This window comes from Felis catus, chromosome B2, assembly GCF_018350175.1.
Source record: "Felis catus isolate Fca126 chromosome B2, F.catus_Fca126_mat1.0, whole genome shotgun sequence".
Classification (NCBI taxonomy): Eukaryota; Metazoa; Chordata; class Mammalia; order Carnivora; family Felidae; genus Felis; species Felis catus.
In genome coordinates, this window is record NC_058372.1 from 146,044,555 (window position 1) to 146,066,642 (window position 22,088).

The window sequence follows — 22,088 nt, forward strand, 5'->3', positions numbered from 1 at the left end:
CCGTTTGTGCTGTCTCTCTCCCTTTCCCTCAAACATAAACAAACGTTAAAAAGATTTTTTTAATGTTGATGAACTTTTGGGGGCTGATTGTGTACCAAAAAAGTCTTTGTTTTTTGTTTCATAATTGACTCGCATAAAGGTTATTTCACAGAGCTTTAAATTTAATTTTGGAATCGAGGTTTATTCCCTGCGGGATTCTGTCCAATTTTGAGTGTGATTTATATTTTAGAAATTTACTTCAAAGTTTCTTTGAAATCATTAGGTTTATTAGATTTGAAGCCAATTGAATGTCCTAAACTTATTAAGGAACAGATTAGAACTACTGTCCCACCCCCCCATTCCTGCAAGTTAGATTTAGAACAATCGTGTGCATATCTAATCTCTTCTGGGTTCTTCCTCTGCTCAGATTTTACTAGTTGCTCTAATGAGAATCCTAGGATCATAACAAAGCCGGAAGATGCATATAGGGGCCCTTTGGTCTGCACCTGTCTCCAATTTACTCAACTACCCTATTCCGCCATAAGTTCTACAAGGTCAAAATGTTCACATTGAGTTTCCTTTCTCCTGTGCAGACTGGGTATAGCACACTTAGAAGAATTAGGTACTTAATAGGTATTTGTGTTGAATTGATATGCTAACCCAATCTGCATGACCAATACTCGCTTATTCAGTTCTGTCCTAAGTTAGTAGCTTCACTATTTCACGAAGTAACCCATTCTACTTCTGAAAGGAAAGGCACGTCCTACACTGAATTGAAGTCTATGTCTAATATTCTATCCAACTTACCTGTCTAATCTAAAGCACATTGAATGTCTAATCCCTTTCCCAAATAGCAGGCCTTCAAAAAATATATATAAAACTTTCCTTACCTCTCAACTTTCATTTCTTCAAATTCAAGGTCCCTTTTTCTTCCAAGCATTCATTTTTATAAGCACAGCTTTCCAAATCTCCGGGGGTGGGGAGGGAGGACCCACATATCTGCAAACACCGATGGCTCTGTGGTTGTCTGAGAGCAGCCCTAGGGGACAAAGCATCCTAAGAAAAGTCAAGACTTCTCTGCCCTCACAGATGTACCTTGCATGTGCTCAGCCTGTCAGATGGCCTTACCATTTTGAAATCTACAAATGCTTACTGAATAAATTTTCTCTTCACTCATACTGCTTCGTTCAAGGTTTCTTGTTTTTTTTTTTTTTAACCCAATTCACTTGTAAGAAGCCCATTTTAGGGGCAGGCACATACTAGAAATTGCCCCTGTATCTGTTCTTCTTATAGACCTCCCTGGTTGCATCTGCCAAGAGGCAAAAGTTATTCTCAGAGTTGTCTACCCGTATCTAGAAATACACGACCTGGCACCTTGATGACCAAGAAAATCAGAATCCAGTTGTGAAGGCTGGGTATTAGTTTCTCAGGGCTGCCCAAACTGGGAGACTTAAAAAACAAATGAGTTGTCTCACAGTTCTGGAGGCCAGAACTCAAGGCCAGTAGGGCCACGCTCTCCAAGTGTCTAGGGAAGAATCCATTCCATGCTTCTCTTCTCGCTCCTACCTTGACTCATGGATGCACCACTCCAGTCGCTTCCTCCACCTGCACGTGACCTTTTCCCCTGGGTGTCTGTCTCTGTGTCTCTTCCCTTCTGAAAAGCACAGAAGTCCTTGTAAAGGTTGGGTTAAGGGCCCACCCTAGTCCAGTGTGACCTCATCTCAACTAATTACATCTCAATGACCCTATTTCCAAATAAGGCCACATTCGGAGGTTCCAGAGAGGATGTGAATTTGGGAGGACACTATTCGGCCCAGGACAGACTGTATACCTCTCTCCCAGGGTGCGTGGAGATATAAATCCCGTCCTTCTAAGCAAAGTTAGAGGTTTTGCAAGCCTTCCACTCCCTCGCAGTTGTCATAACTGACTGTGGACTCCCACTTTCCACGAGTGCTACTCCTTTTCCTTTCAGCAAAAAGGGTTTGTTTAGTTAAGAAAGGATCTAAGAAAGTGTGAGCACAGGAGGTGGCAAGGAACTGATCTCGTTTTCCTTCGGTAATGCTGCAAACTAAGCCAAGAGGGGAAGCAAATGCTTCCCAGCTCGGGGTGCTACCATGGGGAACCCCGGAATCACCCAAGGGGGCTGCTGCCACCAGCCTTTCGGAGGACCCAGGGACTCACCCAGGGCGGTGCACTGCACCACTCACACACGTTCTCATCCCTGTCCAGCCTGTGGGGCAAGGGGTCGGGCCACTTTGTGACTGTGCACAAGGACAGGTAGAACAGTACATGGAAACACAAGAAATAGGATAGTGTTCAAGAGCAAAGCCTCTGGCATCCGGTTTCCTGGGTTTGAACCCTGGCTTGAGGTTAACCAGCTGTGTGACCTTTGCTGGTCACACAACCACTCTGTGCCTCAGTCTCCTTAACTTGGAAAGCAGTTTGCTTGGAAGACTGGAAAGAGCTCCTTGACCTGCAGGGAGCGGCGAGGGGGTCACTCTGTGGGGGTGGCAGTGGCATGACGTGAGGGGAAGGGAGGAGGGAACGTGAGTGAAGTCACGTGAGCTCTGCAAACCAGCAGGCAGTAGGGAGACACGACGTCTACTGGCTGCCTCACAGGTTGTGGAGAAAACTGTATCGATGTGGTTGTGGGCGGTCCTTCGGAGAAAATTAAGTGAAATCTATTAGAATTAATATGATGATTTGGCAAGGTGATTAGGAGCAACATAAATTTCCAAGAATCAATATCCTTTTTTATAGACCAGCAGTCAGGAACACAATACGAAATTTGTTTTCTGGATGTTAACCGTCCCTACTCACGGAAGTACTCCATCGGAGAGAAACTTTCACTGTTCAACTCCTCCTCCTCCCGGTGGATAGTTTTAGTTCCTTCTCTGGATTCCTCATGTCATTTCAGAAGAGGGTTGGAGTATTTCTCTAATCCAAAGGCCTGATCTGGAGGTTGACTGAAAATTGTCTGCCCTAATGGTCTGTTGAAATCCCAACCATTTTCCAAGACAGATACTCCTTTCAGTTTGTAGATGGCTTTTAGAATTGCAGCTTCTCTGTGTGAATCCTTCCGAATCTTAGCGTCTGCCTGGCATCCTGCACATTCCGGGCTCACTTGCATTAGCCACAGCGCCTCCCCTCCAACCCCCTGGGTAACTTTACCTAAAGGGGTCAGACTGTCAGCAGAACACCAAATTGCAGACAAACCCATGCCCCGGGAGCATCACCCTAGTCCCAGATTATGTCAAGTTCGGTGTTACCTAGAAGGGCTTGCGTAGGTAAGCCCCATTAATCATTTCTAACCTGCTGTAACAGGGCTGCTGTTTGTGCAGAAAGAAAGGGGCCATCTGGGCCCCACTGCCTTCTTGCTGGAGTGGGCCGTGTGTCCTACACCCATGGGCTTGACCTTGAGTGAGCATCCTAATCCCAGTCCAGGGACTCTCAGGAGCTAGCACACATTTTTTCCTCCAGAAGTGAACTCAGACATCACGTCCTCTCCGGAAGCTTCCCTGACCTGGCTGTGACTAGCAGAACAAATTGCTCGCCCCCCCCTAGGGTTTGCTAACATCTCTCCTGCTGTATAGATTCTGTCCTCTCTCTCCTCATCTAGCTGCCGGGGCCCAGAGGCAGGGAGAGGGTGGGGACAACTGGCTGTTTGCTCAACCTGCCAAACCACGTTCGGAATTTGTGTGCCGTCAGCCCTCACACCCACTCTGAGGTAGTCCGGAAAAGATCAACACACAGGAGGATGTGCTTCCAGCTGGTTCGCAGTCCTTGGCCGGTACATCCCCACTGCTAGCCTGACGCTGGCACATTGCTGAATAGGAGATTTCCACCAATTCAGCAAAGGCCTTTAAGACATGCCGAGAGAAATCTGTATAATATGCTTTAATGTATTTAAAAGCTCAAGATGGGCCCCAAATGAGCAAGCATGCAAATATTCGCCCAAGAGAAAACAGTGTTCTTTTCTATTTTTGCAACAGAAAGTTTAACTTAATCTGGGCAAGAAAGTGCGTAGTGATTTCTGAAGCTTTAATTTAAGGAGACTCCTATATTCGGCCAGATCATAATTTGTGCTTTTTAAATCACCTAAAATATCATCTATGGATTTGTAGATAATTAAGTCCTCATTCTCATTTTCCTTTATATGCAAATCTTCCACCAGTACCAACAAATGACTTTTTAGCGGCCTCCATGCGGACATTGCAGAGAAAATAAGAATGTCACCAGTGTAATTGTTACGTTGAATAGTCACTATTCATGACATAATTAAAAGGCAAGTTTAAAAGGAATTGGAGACAAAAACTAAGCCTTATTCAGTGGGGGAGCCTTTCCCTGGCTGCATAAAACTTAACAGGGGCCTTAATTGTTCTACTCACTCATAAGATCAAAGGCACTTTGAGTCACACAATTTCAATGTTTAGAATCATTTCTTTAACAGATTGATCAAAACTCTGAACTTAATTTGCCCTCAGATATTCTCCACTACCCCCGCGACAATCTGCTCTGTGCTGGAAGCTTGCAGTGGAAACCAGGAGTGGGGTGATTTCCCTTCCATTTCTCTGCGGGTGCGTCATCATCCTCCACATCTTGTCTCCAGAGGTCCTGTCCCTTAGCTTGCCAGGCTGGGGCAGCCGACGACGGTGAGGAGAGGGGCAGCTCTTCAACCTGACGCTCCCCTGAGGTGGCATCACACCCACTCCCTGGGCCAGGTGCCGGTTAAGGCAGATTCTGTCCTGGGGAACATGGCTGGCAGGTCCTCAGTGATCCTTGCCCTGGGGCAGTCGCTCTCCATCCAGAATGTTCTCCGCCCTCAGCCTTCCTCTTCCCTCAACTAGGCCAAGTTTCCCCGCACTCCCCTCAGCTTCTTGTGTCCAGGATCCCCGTGCTTCAGGGAAGCACTGTTACACAGGCTGGAAATGACCCCACATTGGCACCCCCTCCTATGTGAAAAATATACTTGCCCATCTTGGGCACCAAAAACTCTAGGGGTGCAAGCCCAGGCCCTCAGTTCTCCTGTCCAGGCTCTACTGGATCCTCAACCATGACGGAGCCCCAGGATTTCATTTTGCCCCACTGCTGGGAACACGTTCAGGGCTCTCCAGATGGTTCTACCAGCAGAGCACAGAGAGAGCGCCCTTCAAAGAATTCTCATTGTCTTCTCCCCCCCATATGGGCTCGGTTTAGAAGCCCTCCTCTGTCCAGCTGGGGACCTGGTCCCCTTATACTCCTGCAGACCTGCTGCTGACGAAGGGCCCAGGTCACTGGAAGTGGGGAGCCCTATTTCAACTCCCTGACACACCGGTGCTGGTTTCCTTGAGCCAAACACAAAACTGTAGGAGGAATTTTCCACTTAGTGTGAAATCAGCTTGCCGTTTTTATTGTCTTCCTCAAAAATCTATATTTTTCACACTGACAGGATGGAATGTATATAGCTCAGCATAAGCTGAACCATCGATGAAGAAGGATTGAAAAATATAATGGACATATTTCCTTAGAAGAATTGCAAATAGTATTGACATTCCTTTGCCTGCCTGCTTTCTGTATTGTATTCTCTGGTACATCTTGAATTAATGTTCCGAGTAATAAAGAAAAAAGTAATGGTGGCAACGCTGTTATGACTAAACTCTCTTCGGTTCCTTCCAAGATCAATTTGCTTTTCTCCCCCTTGAAATACAGTACTTTAACATGAGCTTTCTGTGAGCCCATTTACATCCATTTTGAGATGGCGGTGAACCAAACATGACTCTCCATTCAGCGACGCTTAGATTTTACATGCCTCTTACACCTTCGCCACTGCTTCCCCCAAGTAAACCTGCATTTATCTTAAACTTTATTTAAGCCTTGAAGTGATCTTTATCAGCCTCTAAAAAGCTAATTATTAATACAATACTAACATTTTCAAGCAAGAATGTAATTGGGTCATAATAACAGGATTAGCACCCAGTAATCTCCCGCTATTTTCAGCTTTGTTTCTACCTGTAGGCAAGTTGGATATTTATTTATGCACAGAAAGGGTTTTGAGAAGTTTGTAGTTCTTCTAGCAGAAATCAATGAATATTATACATGCTTGTATGTGAGTGTGTTTACATATTATAAATATGGTAAACAACCACTTAATCAGATGAATGCGAATGTGGGTCTGTCTAGAAACAGTGGAATATATGTTCTCCTTTCAAAGTTTCCTCAAATCTGTAAATACAGAATGATGATACTCAAAGAGAAGCAGTACAAGATTTATACTTTTGTGATGAACAACTAAAATTTCAGAAGCAACTTCCATGAAGATGTTAGGCAACGGTGGAATGAGGAGAAGGAGCGTGGTACCAGGTCCGCCGAAACCTGCTGGCACGCACCTTTATTTATACACCCGCCAACCTTTCTGTTATTGCTGAGGAATGCTGGGCCTTCTTGCTCTCACCTTCAGGCTGGTCTCACTACCTCTAGAACAACAAATGCACCAGGCTAACTTCAAAAGCTTAGAGCACAATGTGGTTTTTACTGGCTATTTAAGAGATGTCGAAGAGAGGACCACGTCGTACATATTCATTGATTCGTTGAAAAAGAAATTCTTGAGTGCTTACTATATGCCAACATGGCAAAGTCTCCTAAAAATCCTTAAGAGATTAAAAGGGTGCTGCATGCAGCCATTTTCCATTTGTCAGATCCGCCGCAGACTTCCTCACGGCCTTACCCCACGCGCGTGAATCAACGGGCACCTCCACAGCAGACCTGGAGAGTAAAGGTGGTTTCCGGTACCCTGAAGCAAAAAGCCAGCTGTCAGTCCTCATGACCATTCACCCTCACCTTCTGCACTCTTCAATACCTTGACCCTGAGGTCAGGGCATGGATTTGGAAGAATAAGACCCAGATGTGGTGGTAGACCGTTGAGATGGCTCAGACGGCAAGACGAGGGTGCTCAGGTTTAGCGCCTTGTCTTAGTAAATGAAACAGTGAAGAAATAGAACAAAGTTTCAAATCACCTATTATCATTTACTTCTTTGAGAAGAATAGGAATGTCCCCTTCCTTAGTCCTCACTGCACACTATCCATTCCTGGGAAAATCCTGAGAAGACTCTCTCTGTGCAGGCAACCTCCAAATATTATTTTTGGGGAGGGGGTTTGGGTTTCGTTTTGTGTTTTGATCTGGTTTCTGTTTTGTTTTTAGTTTTATTGATATATAATTGACACATATGTATAAGTTTCAGGTGTACAACACAACGATTTAATGTATTTTGCTAAATAATTACTACAATAAATTCATTTAACATCCATCACCCCATATAATTACCTTTTTTTCCCCTTGTGATGAAAACTTTTAAGACCTACTCTTAGTAACTTTCAAATACACAACACGATGTTGTTAACTATAGTCACCAAATATTGTTATCAGCTATCTCTTAGAATTTTATGAGCAATTTTTGCTGAATCTTTGCTAGGAACACCTTTGTATGTAATGTGTGCTAAATCCTTACTGAGGACTGCATTATGGTATGTGTATTGTATTTACAAACCCAGCCAAAGAGTATTTGAGATTATTAGTCCTGAAGCTACCAACCAAGTGGATTTGAGAGCCCACTCAAATACATATGATATGGGCCATGAAGGGCAGAACACCATCCGGTGTCTTCTCCATCACCAGGGCAGCCTAACAGACCCAGTCTTTCTCTAATCTAGTAGACCTACTGGGACCAAACTGCCAGAAGCTGGGGTCTTTTTTCATATCTCAGTATCGTTACTAGAATGGAAATTCCATGAAGGAAGGCAGGGACTTTTGCTTCTTTGTCACTGCTTTATCATTAGCTTAAGAACAGTTCCTGGCAGTTCCAGGGTTCAGTAAATATTTGCTGAAGAGAGGGGTATGATGGATGATGTATTTGTTTTCTGTTCCTACCGTAGCATACTACTACTTACCTAATAGCTTAAACAGCACCCACCCATTATATTACTGGTCTGTAGATCAGAAGTCCAGTGGGTTTGCTGGGGGAATATGATCGGATTCCAACAAGACTGAAATCAAGATGTCAGCCACGCTGAATTCTTACAGACGTGCTCGAGAAAGATCCACTTTGAAGCTCATCCCGGTTGTTGGCAGAAATCAGTTCCAGGTCGTTGTAGGACTGGGGTCCTTGTTTCCTGGCTGTTTGTCAACAGAGGGTAGCTCTCAACTTGTAGAGGCTGCCCACCTTCCCTAGTTCATGGCCCCTTCATCTTCAAAGTCAGCAATGGCCGATCATGTCTTTCTCTTGTTTCCGGTATCTCTGACTCCCCTTCTGCCACATCTCATCTGCCTTCCTTTTCTGCTTTAAGGGCCTGTGTGGTTACATGGGGCCTGTGGTCAGTTGACTAGTAACCTTAATTCTGTCTACAAAGTCCCTTCATGACAGTACCTAGACTAGTGTTTGAAGAATAAGAGAACAGGAATCTCAATCACGTCTTTGGAAGAAGTCCTCCAGAAGTTGATACTAAGGCCATGACTGGGATCTTGAAATATATGTTCAAGAGGTTGCAGAATTAGTCTTAAACATTTTGTGATGGTAACTCAGCTCTACACTCCCATGTTAAACTCACAGAAGACTGAGGATGTGTAAAACCTTGAATGAGTGTAACAGACACGGAGTTTAAAGACTTTAATTGTCACTTCAGAGTTGAGCCACATTATCTACTGATTCAGTGATTTATATATAAGCAGAGAACAAAATCAAGAAGTTAATTTCCATACATCTTTTAGAAGATTAGCCAGTAAGAAAAAAATGGCATCCCCAGCAGAATTCGATCAGCCTACTGGCCTGTAGTGTTCTCTACTCTACCACATGGCTCCTTGTCACAGACAGTAGATTTCATTTCCTGAGTGATTTCATCAGCATTACCCCAAATTCCCACAAGCCAGCAGCACAAAGGACAGGGAAGCATTATTTTTGGAATTGTTATCCTTGCTTTACAAATAAAGAAGCTAAGAATTGGATCAAATGACTTGCCTAAGGTCACACAATAGAAATGAGCCACAGCCATGACTTAAAAAACAGACTCTACATTCAAACCTGAGCGACAAATACTCTGCAAATGTAAATTGCTTTGCCAGGAATGGTGGTTCTGAGGCAGTTCTGATCCACAGATTTCTTTTATTTAATGTGCTGAGGTGAATGGAAGTTTCATTGATCCACTTTAACAATGATTATGTGCTGTCAAACCGAAGCATCTGTTACTGATCTCCACAAACTCACGTGCCTTATAAAGCAAAAATACTTTCCTATCATCAATTTCTATTCTGGAGTCGTGATCAATAGCTTGAGAAAAATTCCTAACACAGAAAACTGGCAGCAAGTTCACCTGATTAAAAACGTGAAACATAGAGTATTAGCTACCCTCTAATCTAGTTCCACTTTTTGCCAGAAGGCATTCAAATATATCTTTTTAAAATTTCTTTTAAGTAACCTCTGTACCCAGGTTGGGACTCAAGCTTATAACCCCCAGATCAAGAGTCCCATGCTCTACTGACTAAGCTAGCCAGGTGCCCCTTAAATCTACTTTTTTCTTATCCAGTGGCATTCCTCCTCACAACCATTGATAAAAGCAGTGTGCATAGTATAATCTCCTTGTGGACCAAGTCTTCATAGGAAAAAAAAAGTTATTCCCTAGAGTACATTTCAAAAAACATGTTTGAAAACCTCTTACCAAATATCATCAAATCTAAGATGTAATCGAGTGTTAAAGATAATCTATATTTTATGCAGTCCTGAGAAAGAAAAAGCATTGCCAATTAAACTGTGACCCGCTATTAGCATCCTGATCAAGAAATGTAAAAAATGTGACTTAATGAAATAATTTTAGTCTAATCCAACTTGCAGAGTGACGTATCAACTGTCTCAAACATGGAAGTGAAATTATCACGAATGGAGTGAACATTATACACTATTCACTCTGGGATTTTCCTGTGTATCCCCTAACCTAATCCTTACAACTGACATATAAAGCAAGTATTAAGACCAGTTTACAGATGAGAGAATTCAACATAGAAAATTTTAGTGTTTTGCTCAAGGTCACTCAGGAGCAAAAGTGATTCACATTTAAGTCGGTTTGATTCAAAATGTATTTTTTTCATTTTTTTATTAAATTTCAGTTAGTTAACATATAGTAAAATATTAGTTTCAGATGTAGAATTTAGTGATTCATCACTTACAACACCAAATGCTCATTACAAGTTGCCCTCCTTAATATCCATCACCCAATTTAGCCCATCTTCCTGCCCACCTCCTCTCCATCAACCATTCTCTATGGTTAAGAGTCTCTTATGGTTTGCCTTCCTCTCTTTTTCCCCGTCTTCCCATATGTTCATCTGTTTTGTTTCTTAAATTCCACATAGGAGTGAAATCATATGGTATTTGTCTTTCTCTATTTGAGCTTATTTCAATTAACATAATATTCTCTAGCTCCACCCATGTCATTGGAATTGGCAAGATTTCATTCTTTTTGTGTCTGAGTAATATTCCATTGCATATGTGTGTATATGTATGTGTGTGTATATGTACACACACATACACATACACACATACACACACCCCACATCTTCTGTATCCATTCATCAGTCAGTGAACATTTGGGCTCTTTCCATAATTTGGCTATTGTTGATGATAGTGCTGCTATAAACATCTGGGTACATGTATTTCCTGAGTCAGTATTTTTGTATCCTTTGCGTAAATACCTAGTAGTGCAATTGCTGGATCATAGTGTAGTTCTATTTTTAACTTTCTGAGGAGCCTCCATACTATTTTCCAGAGTGGCTTCACCAGTTTGCATTCCCACCAGCTGTGTAAGAGGGTTTCCTTTCTCCGCATCCTTGTCAACATCTGTTGTTCTCTGTGTTGTCAATTTTAGCCATTCTGACAGGTGTGAGGATCATATCTCGTTGTAGTTTTGATTTGTATTTCCCTGATGATGAGTGACATTGAGCATCTTCTCATGTGTCTGTTAACCATCTGGATGTCTTCTTTGGAAAATGTCTTTTCATGTCTTCTGCCCATTTTTTAACTGGATTATTTGGTTTTTGGGTGTTGAGTTTTGTAAGTTCTTTACCTGTTTTAGATACTAACCCTTTATCAGATATGTCATTTGCAAATATCTTCTCCCATTACAAAGGCTGCCTTTTAGTTTTGTTGATTGTTTCCTTCACTGTGCAGAAGCTTTTTATCTTGATGAGCTCCCAATGGTTTATTTTTGCTTTTGTTTGTCAATAGACAGACAATATCTAGTAAGAAGTTGCTGCAGCTGATGTCAAAGAGGTTACTGCCTGTGTTCTCCTCTAGTATTTTGATGGTTTCCTGTCTCACATTTAGGTCTTTCATCCATTTTGAAATTATTTTTGTGTATGGTGTAAGAAAGTGGTCCGATTTCATTCTTTTGCATGTCGCTGTCCAGTTCTCCCAGCACCAAGTGCTAGAGACCGTCTGCTTTTCCACTGAATATTCTTTCCTGCTTTGTGTAAGATTAGTTGGCCATATAGTTGTGGGTCCCTTTCTGGGTTTTCTATTCTGGTCCCTCGATCTATGTATCTGTTTTTGTACCAGGACCATACTGTCTTGATTACTACAGCCTTATAATATAACCAGAAGTCTGGAATTGTGATGCCTCCAGATTTGCTGTTCTTTTTCAAGATTGCTTTAGCTATTCAGGGTCTTTTGTGGTTCCATACAAATTTTAGGATTGTTTGTCCTTGCTCTGTGAAAAAGGTGGGTGTTATTTTAGCAGGGATTGCATTAGCTATGTAGGTTGCTTTAGTAGTATAGCCATTTTAACAATATTTGTTCTTCTGATCCATGAGCATGGGATGTTTTTCCATTTCTTTCATAAGGATTTTATAATTCTCAGAGTACAGATCTTGTACCTCCTTTGTTGGGTTTATTCCTAGGAAACATGGTTTTTGGTGTAGTTGTAAATGAGATCAATTCCTTGATTTCTCTTTCTGCTGTTTCGTTATTGGTGTATAAAAGTACAACAGATTTCTGTACCTTGATTTTGTATTCTGTAGCTGTACTGAACTCAAGCATCAGTTCTAGCAATTTTTTGGTGGAGTCTTTTGGGCTTTCCACATAGAGTATCATGTTGTCTTCAAATAGTGAAAGTTTGCCTTCTTCCTTGCCGATTTGGATGGCTTCTATTTCTTTTTGTTGTCTTATTGCTGAGGCTAGGACATCCAGTACTATGTTAAATAACAATGGTGAGAATTGACATCGCTGTCTTATTCCTGATTGTAGAGGAAAGGCTCTCAACTTTTCCCCATTGAAAATGATACTAGCTGTGGGTCTTTTCATATATGGCCTTTATGATGTTAAGGTATGTTCCCTCTATTCCTACTTTGTTGAGGGTTTTTATCAATAAAGGGTGCTCTATTTTGTCAAATGCTTTTCTGCATCTATTGAGAGGATCATATGGTTCTTATCCTTTCCTTTATTAATGTGGTATATCAGGTTGATTGATTTGTCAATATTGAACCATCTGCAGCCCAAGCATAAATCCCACTTGATCATGGTGAATAATTCTTTTAATGTACTGTTGGGCTTGATATGCTAGTATCTTGGTAAGAATTTTTGCAGGGATAATTCTCCTTTTTCGTGGGATCTTTATCTGGTTTGGGAATCAAGGTAATGTTGGCCTCATAGAATGAGTTTGCAAGTTTTCCTTCCATTTCTATTTTTTGGAACAGTATGAGAAAAATAGGTATTAACTCCTCTTTAAATGTTTGTTAGAATTCCCCTGGGAAGCAGTCTGGCCCTGGACTTTTGATTACTGATTCAATTTGTTTTCTTTTTTTTTTTTAATTTTTTTTAAATGTTTTTATTTATTTTTGAAGGAGAGAGAGAGAGAGAGAGAGAGAGAGAGAGAGAGAGAGAGAGAGAGACAGAGCATGAGAGGGGGAGGAACAAAGAGAGACAGAGACATTGAATCTGAAGCAGACTCCAGGCTCTAAGCTGTCAGCACAGAGCCCAATGTGGGGCTCGAACCCACAAACTGTGAGATCATGACCTGAGCCACAGTCGGACGCTTACCCGACTGAGCCACCCAGGTGCCCCATGGTTCAATTTGTTTTCTAAGAAGGCTAGAATCTCTTTTTTTCCTGCTTATAGCTTCTTAGCCAGCATAGCTACCCATTTCTTGGTCATGGACCAAGATGATAAAGGGAGAAGAGACCAGTCTAAAGACTCTAATACAGAATACTTGGTACATTATAACACTAACATCCATCAAAAATGCATACCCAAATTAGATAACTAGGATCTGCATGACTGTGGGAATTCTCATGCAGTTTTACAAAAAAGAAATTTTTGAGATACATTACTCATGCAAACATAGATGTATCTCAATTTCTATAGTGTTCTTTACGAAACACTGGTAGTCAGTAAACTAACGTTGTGAAACCATTTGTAGCTTTCAGTCTTAACTAAACTTAGTTATTATTTCAAAACATCTACATTTCAGACTAATAAATTTCAAATCATAACCCTAAATAAGTAGAACTTTAGTTCTTTATAAGGAAAGTAGAACAAAATGATAGCATTACAGTGAAATTGGGAGAGTAGAATACAATAGGTATTATAAGAACAGTTCAGCTATAGTTATTATGATAGACAAAGCAAAGCAATTAGTGTTCACATAACAAAGTAAGTACTTAGTAGCTGCTAAACTATATATGCAATTGACACTTAATTTTTTTAACTCATTGTTTAATAAACTTTCCTCGTTTGATGAATTTGGATTGTTTTTATTGGCTAGCAGAATTACTTACTGAATCAAGTGTTTTTTTAATGCTTATTTATTTATTTTGAGAGAGAGAGCACATGTGCAAGCATGGGGAGGGGCAGAGAGAGGGAGAGAGAGAATCCCAAGCAGGCTCCGCTCTGTCAGCGCAGAGACCGACCGATATAGGGCTTGATCCCAGAAACCATGAGATCGTGACTTGAGCTGAAATCAAGAGTCAGACACTTAACCGACTGAGCCTCCCAGGCGCCCCCACTATCTTTTTATCCTAACTATTCACATAGTTCTTCCAACAATTGTTCCAGTCACTGTAGGTGTGTGGATTAAAAATTACCCTTGCCACTCACTCTTCATTCATTTTTCCAGGTTGGTGTTTTGAGTTAAGCACGGTTTTGGATTACACAGAGGACAGTGCTCTCCTAATCTTGACAAGTCACGGAACGAGTGTTCTTATACTATCTGTGAAGTAGTCTAAAATGTGGCATTTATCTGTATTTATCAGTGCATTCTAGAAAAATGTTTCTATGAACCAATTCTGAAAACCAATCTACTTTTTCTTAGACTTCTCTGCCCACTTTTACTAGAAAATTGATTGCACTATTAAATTTCTCTTAGTTTCCCATATTTTAAAAAGAAAGCATAATTCATTACAAATAAAACCTTTCTAGGGTAATAACCACTTAGCATATAAATGATTTTAGTATTGATATAGCTAAGTTTCTCTAAATAAATAATTTCCATGCCCAACGCATAATATACCAAGCATGCCTGTTACATGACAATTTTGTAATGCAAGAATTTCCATTATAAAAACCTGTGAGATACAATCTAACACATTCGAAGAATTAACACTCTCAGACTGTAATTGCAAGATAAGTTCTAATTACTGTTTAATGTCTTCGTTGAAAATCTTTGGCATATGTATAATGTAAAATTGACTCTGAAATTATGCAATTAATATTATTAGCATTTAGTGACATAATTTGTTTGGCTCAAAAAGCGTTCGACCAGAAAAAAAAAAGTGCTTAAAGTTTGGAAAATTTAAAAAGTGGCCCATAATATCGTTAACTGATTTATAAGTTGCTATATTCAGGTAGCAACTCGTTCAACTCATTCATTGGGTGGTTGAAAAAAAATGGTATCTTCTGTAGAAGGTTAGCTGTTTGAAATGTTTTATGACAGGAAGATAAACATTTTTTTAGAATTCTGTTATCAAGGCCATGAATTAATATGCAGTGTTGTGACATGAGCCTGTGATCTTTGTCAAATCTAGTATAGAAAGTTAGAAATCTCCTCTTAAAAACTGATGTGTTCTTAGAATTGATTACTTGTCTACACTACATCTTTCATAACATACATATTAGGGAATTGTTCTGCCAATTATATTTCTAAGGTGGCTATTCCTATTTTTAATGGGATTATTTACTTATTAATTTGTCCCAAGATTGTTGTGGTTTGTGTGTGTGTGTGTGTGTGTGTGTGTGTGTGTGTGTGTGTGTGTTATTTAACTGTCTTAACAACAGCTAACAGTTATTCAGTGTTTTCTCTGTGCCAGATATAAATGGCATCAGATTTAATTGGGTTAAATGCTTTTCAGAATCATCTCAGTTAATCCTCACAAACCCAAGAGGAAGAAAGCATTCTCCATCCAATTTAATTGATGAGGAAATGAAAGCAGAGAGATTAAGTAATTTGCACATTGTCAGTCAGTCAGTGAAATGGCAGTGATAACATTATGGAAATGGAGAAAGGAACAAGAAGTGGAAACTTCTATAGTTTTCCCTGTTTCATGAATACTCAGAGTTTCAGCCTCACCTGATTAGTTATCTCATTACAGTGTATTAGACAAGCCATTCCAATATATTGATTTCATCTTCCAGTGTTTAAACCAGCCATGTTCCACAAATAACACCCCTAAACCTGTGGCTTGTTCCAAAGGTTGTTTTTTTTTCTTTTTAATTCCTGTTCCTTAATGAAAAGAGATAATGTCCAATACTAATTATTCACCATGATTTATGCTTTTAAATATCATGCGTGGGACTGCTCTTGAATAAAAATTAGACCCAAATTCAGTGTTTATGCAATAGTTTGAAATTTTTCACCTGGCTATAGTTTATAAAGGGTTTTCGTAAATAGATAACATACACAATAATCAAGGCTTTTATTGCATACATTATATATTCATTTACTACTCTTTTATAGTAGTTAGAGCATGCATAGAGTTTTGCTGAATTTATAACTCCAACCTAAAAAAAAAAACAAAACTAGTTGCACATGATAATATGGAGAGCTTTTAAAAGTGAGAAATTTTGTCTTAGAGTGTATAGTTCTTCATGTAGTTTGTTCTTTGTGTAGAAAGACAATTTTGCTGACAGTGTTAGTTTTTGCACAGAAGGCCTCATCGTCAGCAGGACTTAACTTGAGACGATTCAAGACAATTGCAAGAAATGCACTTCAGAAAGAAGAGTTTGTAAGATTTGTCCACTGAAAGATGTGAATTAATTGTAACTCGGAGAGAAGGAAAAAACACTAGCTTTACTTTTTGTAAGTTTGGGGGAGATGTGTTGCTAATAATGGTCAAGGAAACAGTCATCCCGTCTAGATTATGGCATGGTAGATCTTCAGCTTGCAATATTTGCTTATTTTGAGAGAAAGAGAGAGAGAAAAGAAAGAGAAGAGCAATGATCATGATTCGAACTGCAGAAGGAATTTTAGTAGACAGAAAGATTAAATTTAAAATCAGAAGGACACACATACTTTTGAATCAGAAAGATTAGATTTAAAATCAGAAGGACTCAGGTACTTTTTAATCAGAAAGATTAAATTTAAAATGAGAAGGACTCCGATTTATACACACACACACACACACACACACACAGAGAGAGAGAGAGAGAGAGAGAGAGAGAGAGAGAGAGAGAAAATGTATAGAAGGAATATCAAGTAAAGCCATCCATTTTAACTGTAGGTATAAGGCAGGGGTGCACTGAAAATCAAGGCCACAAAATGTAATATAGATGACAAATAGGCTCCTTGAATATATCAGTTAGAAGGAGAACTCCATATTCTGTAAGCCTCTTAATATAACACCTCTCAGTAAACTGGCATCTGACCTCTGCTTAGACCCCCTGAATCACATGGTACTCACAGGACCAGAGTGTAACTAATGCCATTTTTGAACGTCTTAACTGATAAAATTCTTTTCTATATTTAACCGAAGTCTTCCTTGCCATAATTTTTTTCTACTTTGGTCTTCATTATATTGTGTATCCCTCACGCAAGTGCCCCCCTCCATCCAGGCCCTTCTTCATTTCATGGGCCTTGGTGAATATTCTTATACACCCTTCTTTTGATTTATTGCTTTTGAATAACGTATGCCTTTTTCTTTGTCACGTCCTGAATTAAGACTCGGCCTTAATTACTTCTTTGTGCTAACTTTTCCAGATGACGTTTATGTGTTGGGCTTTCATTCTTTTTGTTTTTCCTCCTGTCTGTTGGTTTATCCAAACTCCAAATGCGTTGTTTAAAATTTGGTTGTTTTTTGCTTATACGAGTTTGCATTTCAAATTACACCATGTCCTGGATGTTTGGGAATGCTGTATTCTTCGTAATGTGAAACATTAATAATAACCCTCTGTTACCTAAGTTTTAGATTTGGCATAAGTGATGCTGCTCGAGGCCAAAGTTGTCCACACGCACAAATTTAATAAATGTAGGCGGTCCCTTGTCTCCACAGGATGAAACTTAGGTCACCGTTCTGGCCTGAAAGCAAAATACCATCTTGGCAGAACACTTCACAAACATGCTGACATCTTGATCGTTTTTCTACCTTTTTGCTTATTATCATTTTATTGGACAGCCCAGCTAGCTGGATTCAGTGACATGTTTCATATTGCCAAAGAAAATCTGTGATTGTATGTAAGACAGCTTCTTTAAAAAATCGTATGTTGCAATCTTTCCATATTTTCTTCCCCTTTCCCTCCGAAATTCAAGCACTCACCAAACTTATTACTTTTCCATTTGCAACTTTGTTTTCACTCCACCATTACCAGCCGTGTCCCCTGCCGCTGCTTTAGGTCAGGGCTTTACTACCGTACCTTGTCTATTACAGTAAATTCTTCCCTGCTCTCCATGCAGCAAAAATCACATGTGTGCTTCAGTCTCAATTTGGAAAACCTCCCTGCAATTCTAGGAACGCGAGGTCACCACTCTGAAATAATACAGGCCAAGAATGTGCCAGTAGACTCTGGTTTTCTTTTCTTTCTTTTTAAGTATTTCTATCTTCATAGTCACATGGCATTATCTTAGTACCGTCTATCGGGGGAAGACGCATATTCGGCTCCATAAGCAATTCCTCCTCCCCGTGCTTTGAAGGGTCAGCACATACGTTCTTGGGACAAACGACACTTTCGCAAAAGAACACATGGCAACCATGTCAACCGAATGAATGTTCGGAGAGAAACAAAAAGGATTTCTCACTGTAAAAAATTCTTTGCCTTATTCCTAGTGTGCACGGTGACCTTATCTGTGGTTCTATGAAAGCTTCTGCTAAAGTGATATTAAGGGACAGAGCGAGCACCTGCTTCTCCATAGTGAGACTCAGAGAGAGTCTCTGAGGGGCCTAAGATGCCCCAGGGTCAAGTATCTGAGTGGATAACCAGAGTGATGTCGAAGACGAGTGTCAGTTTTACGTAGCAGGAAAATCACAGACAAAAGCATGATTGCTGGGGTTTCTAGTGTGGAGAGATCACGTCCTGGTCAAAGCTGTGAGAAGGGAACATTATGGAGAATAATCGGGGTAGGGGGCCAGAGGAATAGGTAGGCCAGTCTTCACAGGTTGAGCCCAAGAAGAGGTAGAGGAAAACACAAGCACGTCTGTCGCAGGCTGGGAGGCCACTTTTCTACCTCCTGGGGTAGAACTGTGAAGCCAGGCTGCGTGGAGTTAGCTTTCCAGAACATGCTGCTCCCGATACGAAAATCATGGCAAAAGCCATCCACTCATTCATTTATGAAATGATTTTTGACCGAGTGCCTTATATGTGTCAGGTGCTGTTCCAAACACCAAACACAGAAAAGTGAGCTTGCGCAAATGAAAGCGCAAATATCAATTCCCTCTGGTAAGTTCGAAGTGATGTGACAATGGTAGCAGGCAACAGTACTGAGCGCTCCTGGCAAGAGGTCCTGCGCTAAGTGCCTTTAGCGGGTCATCCAGGCGGCAGCCTACAGCCCGGCTACGTTCTCATCTGACACTCCTGGTGGTCACATTGAGCTGTTTAGGAGCTAGAAAAACACGGGGGTGGGTCTGAGGCTGAGAGGGACCACATAACATCAAGTTCAGGGTCACCTCCTATTTGCACATCGTCCTCTAGCAATCTATTAAAGTAGCCACTGGCCTGACACCGTGGCAACACTTTGATGAGAAGCCTCTCAGACATGTTGCATTGACACAAACCAGCTAACTGAGATAAAGAGACCCTCTTGCAAGCTGATCGAGAAAACTAGGTTCAGTTACTGCTGTTTTGGGGGGTTTTGTGACGCTAGGTGAGTCATTCAGTCTTCCCGTGTGTGTCTCTTCAGTGAGCAAACGCGAAGGCTGAACAGCCCCGTGTCCTCAAACACGTTGACGCAGAGTGGTGGTTTGCTCTTGGCAGGCCTTCTCTGTGACGCAGATGCCCCTTGCCCTCCTATCAGCTCTCCTTTATTCTCAGCCTCAGAGCTGGTGGCCATCCGTTGGCCTCGCTCCCCACCGCCCACTTTTACTCCAGAACCAAAGAAAGGAAAGAGCTGGTTCCCTCTAGCTCCTCCTGCCTTCCCCTCCTCCTTCCACTGAAGTTACTCCCAGCTGCCCAGCCCCATCTCATACCTAAACTGCCGAAATCAATGGTTTCTGGACTTTATGATCGTCTTGTAAACATGGGCAAAATCAATGAGATTTCAATACCGAGGGTGAGGAACATTGATGTCGACGCTATTGATAATGAGTTCCTTTCCAGAAATGCGAAGTAAATTCAGGGTGTTCCTGCTGCATTTGTGCATAATGAGGCATTTATGCAAACAGCATCCACTCAGGGAGCTGAACTGCCAGGGGCAAAATAATATTCAACCTTCAAGCTTAATAACTGCATAAACTTAGAACTGATAGGAAGCATTCTGCTCTGGTTTTGAAGAGCCTAATTAAGTGTATTCAAGGAGATTTTTTTCAGCCTCCTCCCTTTGAAGCACAGTTGTGGTCGGTGTCAGGGAATTGATGACTGTCTTAATGTTTCATTGTTATAGAACATTCCTGTGATTTCTGTATTCTTCAATGCAGTACCTTTGTTCCTTTGAAATAATCTGTGAGATTCAATGCTAAGCCCTGCTATTACTCCTTCCTATTTTTATACTAAGTGTATTATTAACCAATACTCTTGGCAGAAAGTGCTTGCAAGCTTAGGTGCGTCTCACTCTATCTGATAAACGTGTTCCTGGCATGTAGTATGGAAATCGAATTTTAACAAATTGAATCCTATATCCCGGTGCCTCAGGGGCAGTCATTTTAGGAAATAAATCATATTCTGAATTGTCAGTGAATCTTTACGCCCTAATTTTTCTAGCCAAGTTTTTCAAGTGACTTCATCACAGACCTATTCAAAGAAACTTCTTTCAAAAGTGGTCTGTGACAGCCCAGTGACATGGACATTTTAGGACCATAATCAACCATTGAAATAACCCACAAGTCAATCAAATCCACTATGTGTAAACGGAGACCTAGGATCTCATCAAACCAACATTTACCGAATGCCTACTGTGTGCCAGGCTGCAGAGCTTTATGGGAAAGGAAGATGCGGCCCCAGGGTACCCAGGTGGACTCCATGATGAAGTTTGGTTGTTGGGCTCAGTGGAGAGGAAACACTTTATCTAGGCTAGTCCCCTGGACCTTGGAAAGAACAGAGGAATCCTTTATACTTTAATTGATATTAAAATTGCCTACAAGTGAAGTTTTATACGCTATGTAGACAACAAATGTTTCTTAATCAGAAAACCATCCTAAAGATGATGGATTCTGAATTGGTTTTTTATCACAATGGAGGCATATAGTTTCCAATGTGTGTATAATTCCTCTTATGCCCCCTAGCCTGAGGGATAGTTTGAGTGAAAGATTCTAGGTAGGGGAGAAAACCACAAAGGTCAGGATTTAGGGAAGCAAACTGATTTGACTGATGAGTTAATAATAACAATAAGCAGAATGAGGGCACAATTTCATAGCAAAGTCACCACATGCCTACATGTAATTTGCTCAAATACAACAAAGTCCAAAGAGCGGGCGGCTCCTCTCCATCCATTCTACAGGCATTCTATTCTTGAGTCCATACTCTAGAGAGATCATGAGATTGGAAATCAAACTCTGATGCTCCTCACTTAGTTTCTACTGTCCCTGGTGTCTAATGATTACATCATGGCCTCTCAGTATATCGACATCCTAAAAACAAGCCGCCCACCTTAGCTTCCACATAACCCAAGACTGTTCCTATGTTGGAAGGAAACGGTCTGTGCCCGTGGACATGTGGGGCCTTCCCTAAGGGCTGACTGTGGTACCTATTCCCCACCCACCCTCCCCCACCCTGAGACACAGCACTGTAGGTCAGGGAAGCTTCCTGGGGGGGAGGGGATGGTGTGTTTGAATGGAAGTTTGTCTTTTATAAATTTGAGTTGATGAGCCATCAGAGTCAGAATCACTCAGTGTGTGGAAAACACCACTTCTGGGTATATTAAAGTAGAGAGCAGGAACAGAGCCCAGGTGCAAGGGAAAACTGACAGTAGCTGCCACTTGGTGACAGTTTTTCTTTTTTCAATGTTTATTTATTTTTGAGAAAGAGAGAGCAAGCAGGGGAGGCGCAGAGAGAGAGGGAGACACAGAATCCGAAGCAGGCTCCAGGCTCTGAGCTGTCAGCACAGAGCCTGACGTAGGGCTCGAACTCACGAACCACAAGATCATGACCTGAGCCAAAGTCAGACACTTAACAGACTGAGCCACCCAGTGCCCCCAACTTGGTGAAGGTTTTTGAAAGAAACAAGTGAGAGTAAGTTTTTGCTCACAGCACTATTTCAGTGATTTAGGGCAGGGGTTCAAGGCCTGAACTCAGGTTTGCACCAAGAGAATGGGGAGGAAGAAGAGCCTGAGAGATGGTGCTTGAAAAATCAACCCAACGAAACACCTGGTTGACTGACGCAGGGGCTGCAGGCACAGTGTTGACTGGAAGGGCAGACTCTCGCCACCTGCCACCCTGCAGGCTTTGTGTCTTCACCCCCATCACCCACAGAAGGAACAGTTTAACCTGAGAGATGGTTGACAGTGACGAGGTAGGATGTAC

At 41.3% G+C, this 22,088-nt stretch overlaps 1 protein-coding gene across 2 annotated transcripts in view; it reads left to right on the forward strand.

Annotated features, from left to right (window-relative positions):
- Positions 1-22,088, forward strand: part of PACRG (parkin coregulated) — a 513,250-nt gene that overhangs the window by 310,634 nt on the left and 180,528 nt on the right. The window contains exon 5 of one of the 2 annotated variants that reach the window (XM_045058627.1): positions 4,464-7,195. The exons of the other annotated variant lie outside the window; for it this stretch is intronic. Coding sequence (XP_044914562.1) covers positions 4,464-4,534 — 71 coding nt within the window. The 3' untranslated portion in view covers positions 4,535-7,195. Of the gene's footprint in view, positions 1-4,463; positions 7,196-22,088 lie in introns of those variants that run through there. 2 annotated transcript variants of the gene reach the window in all.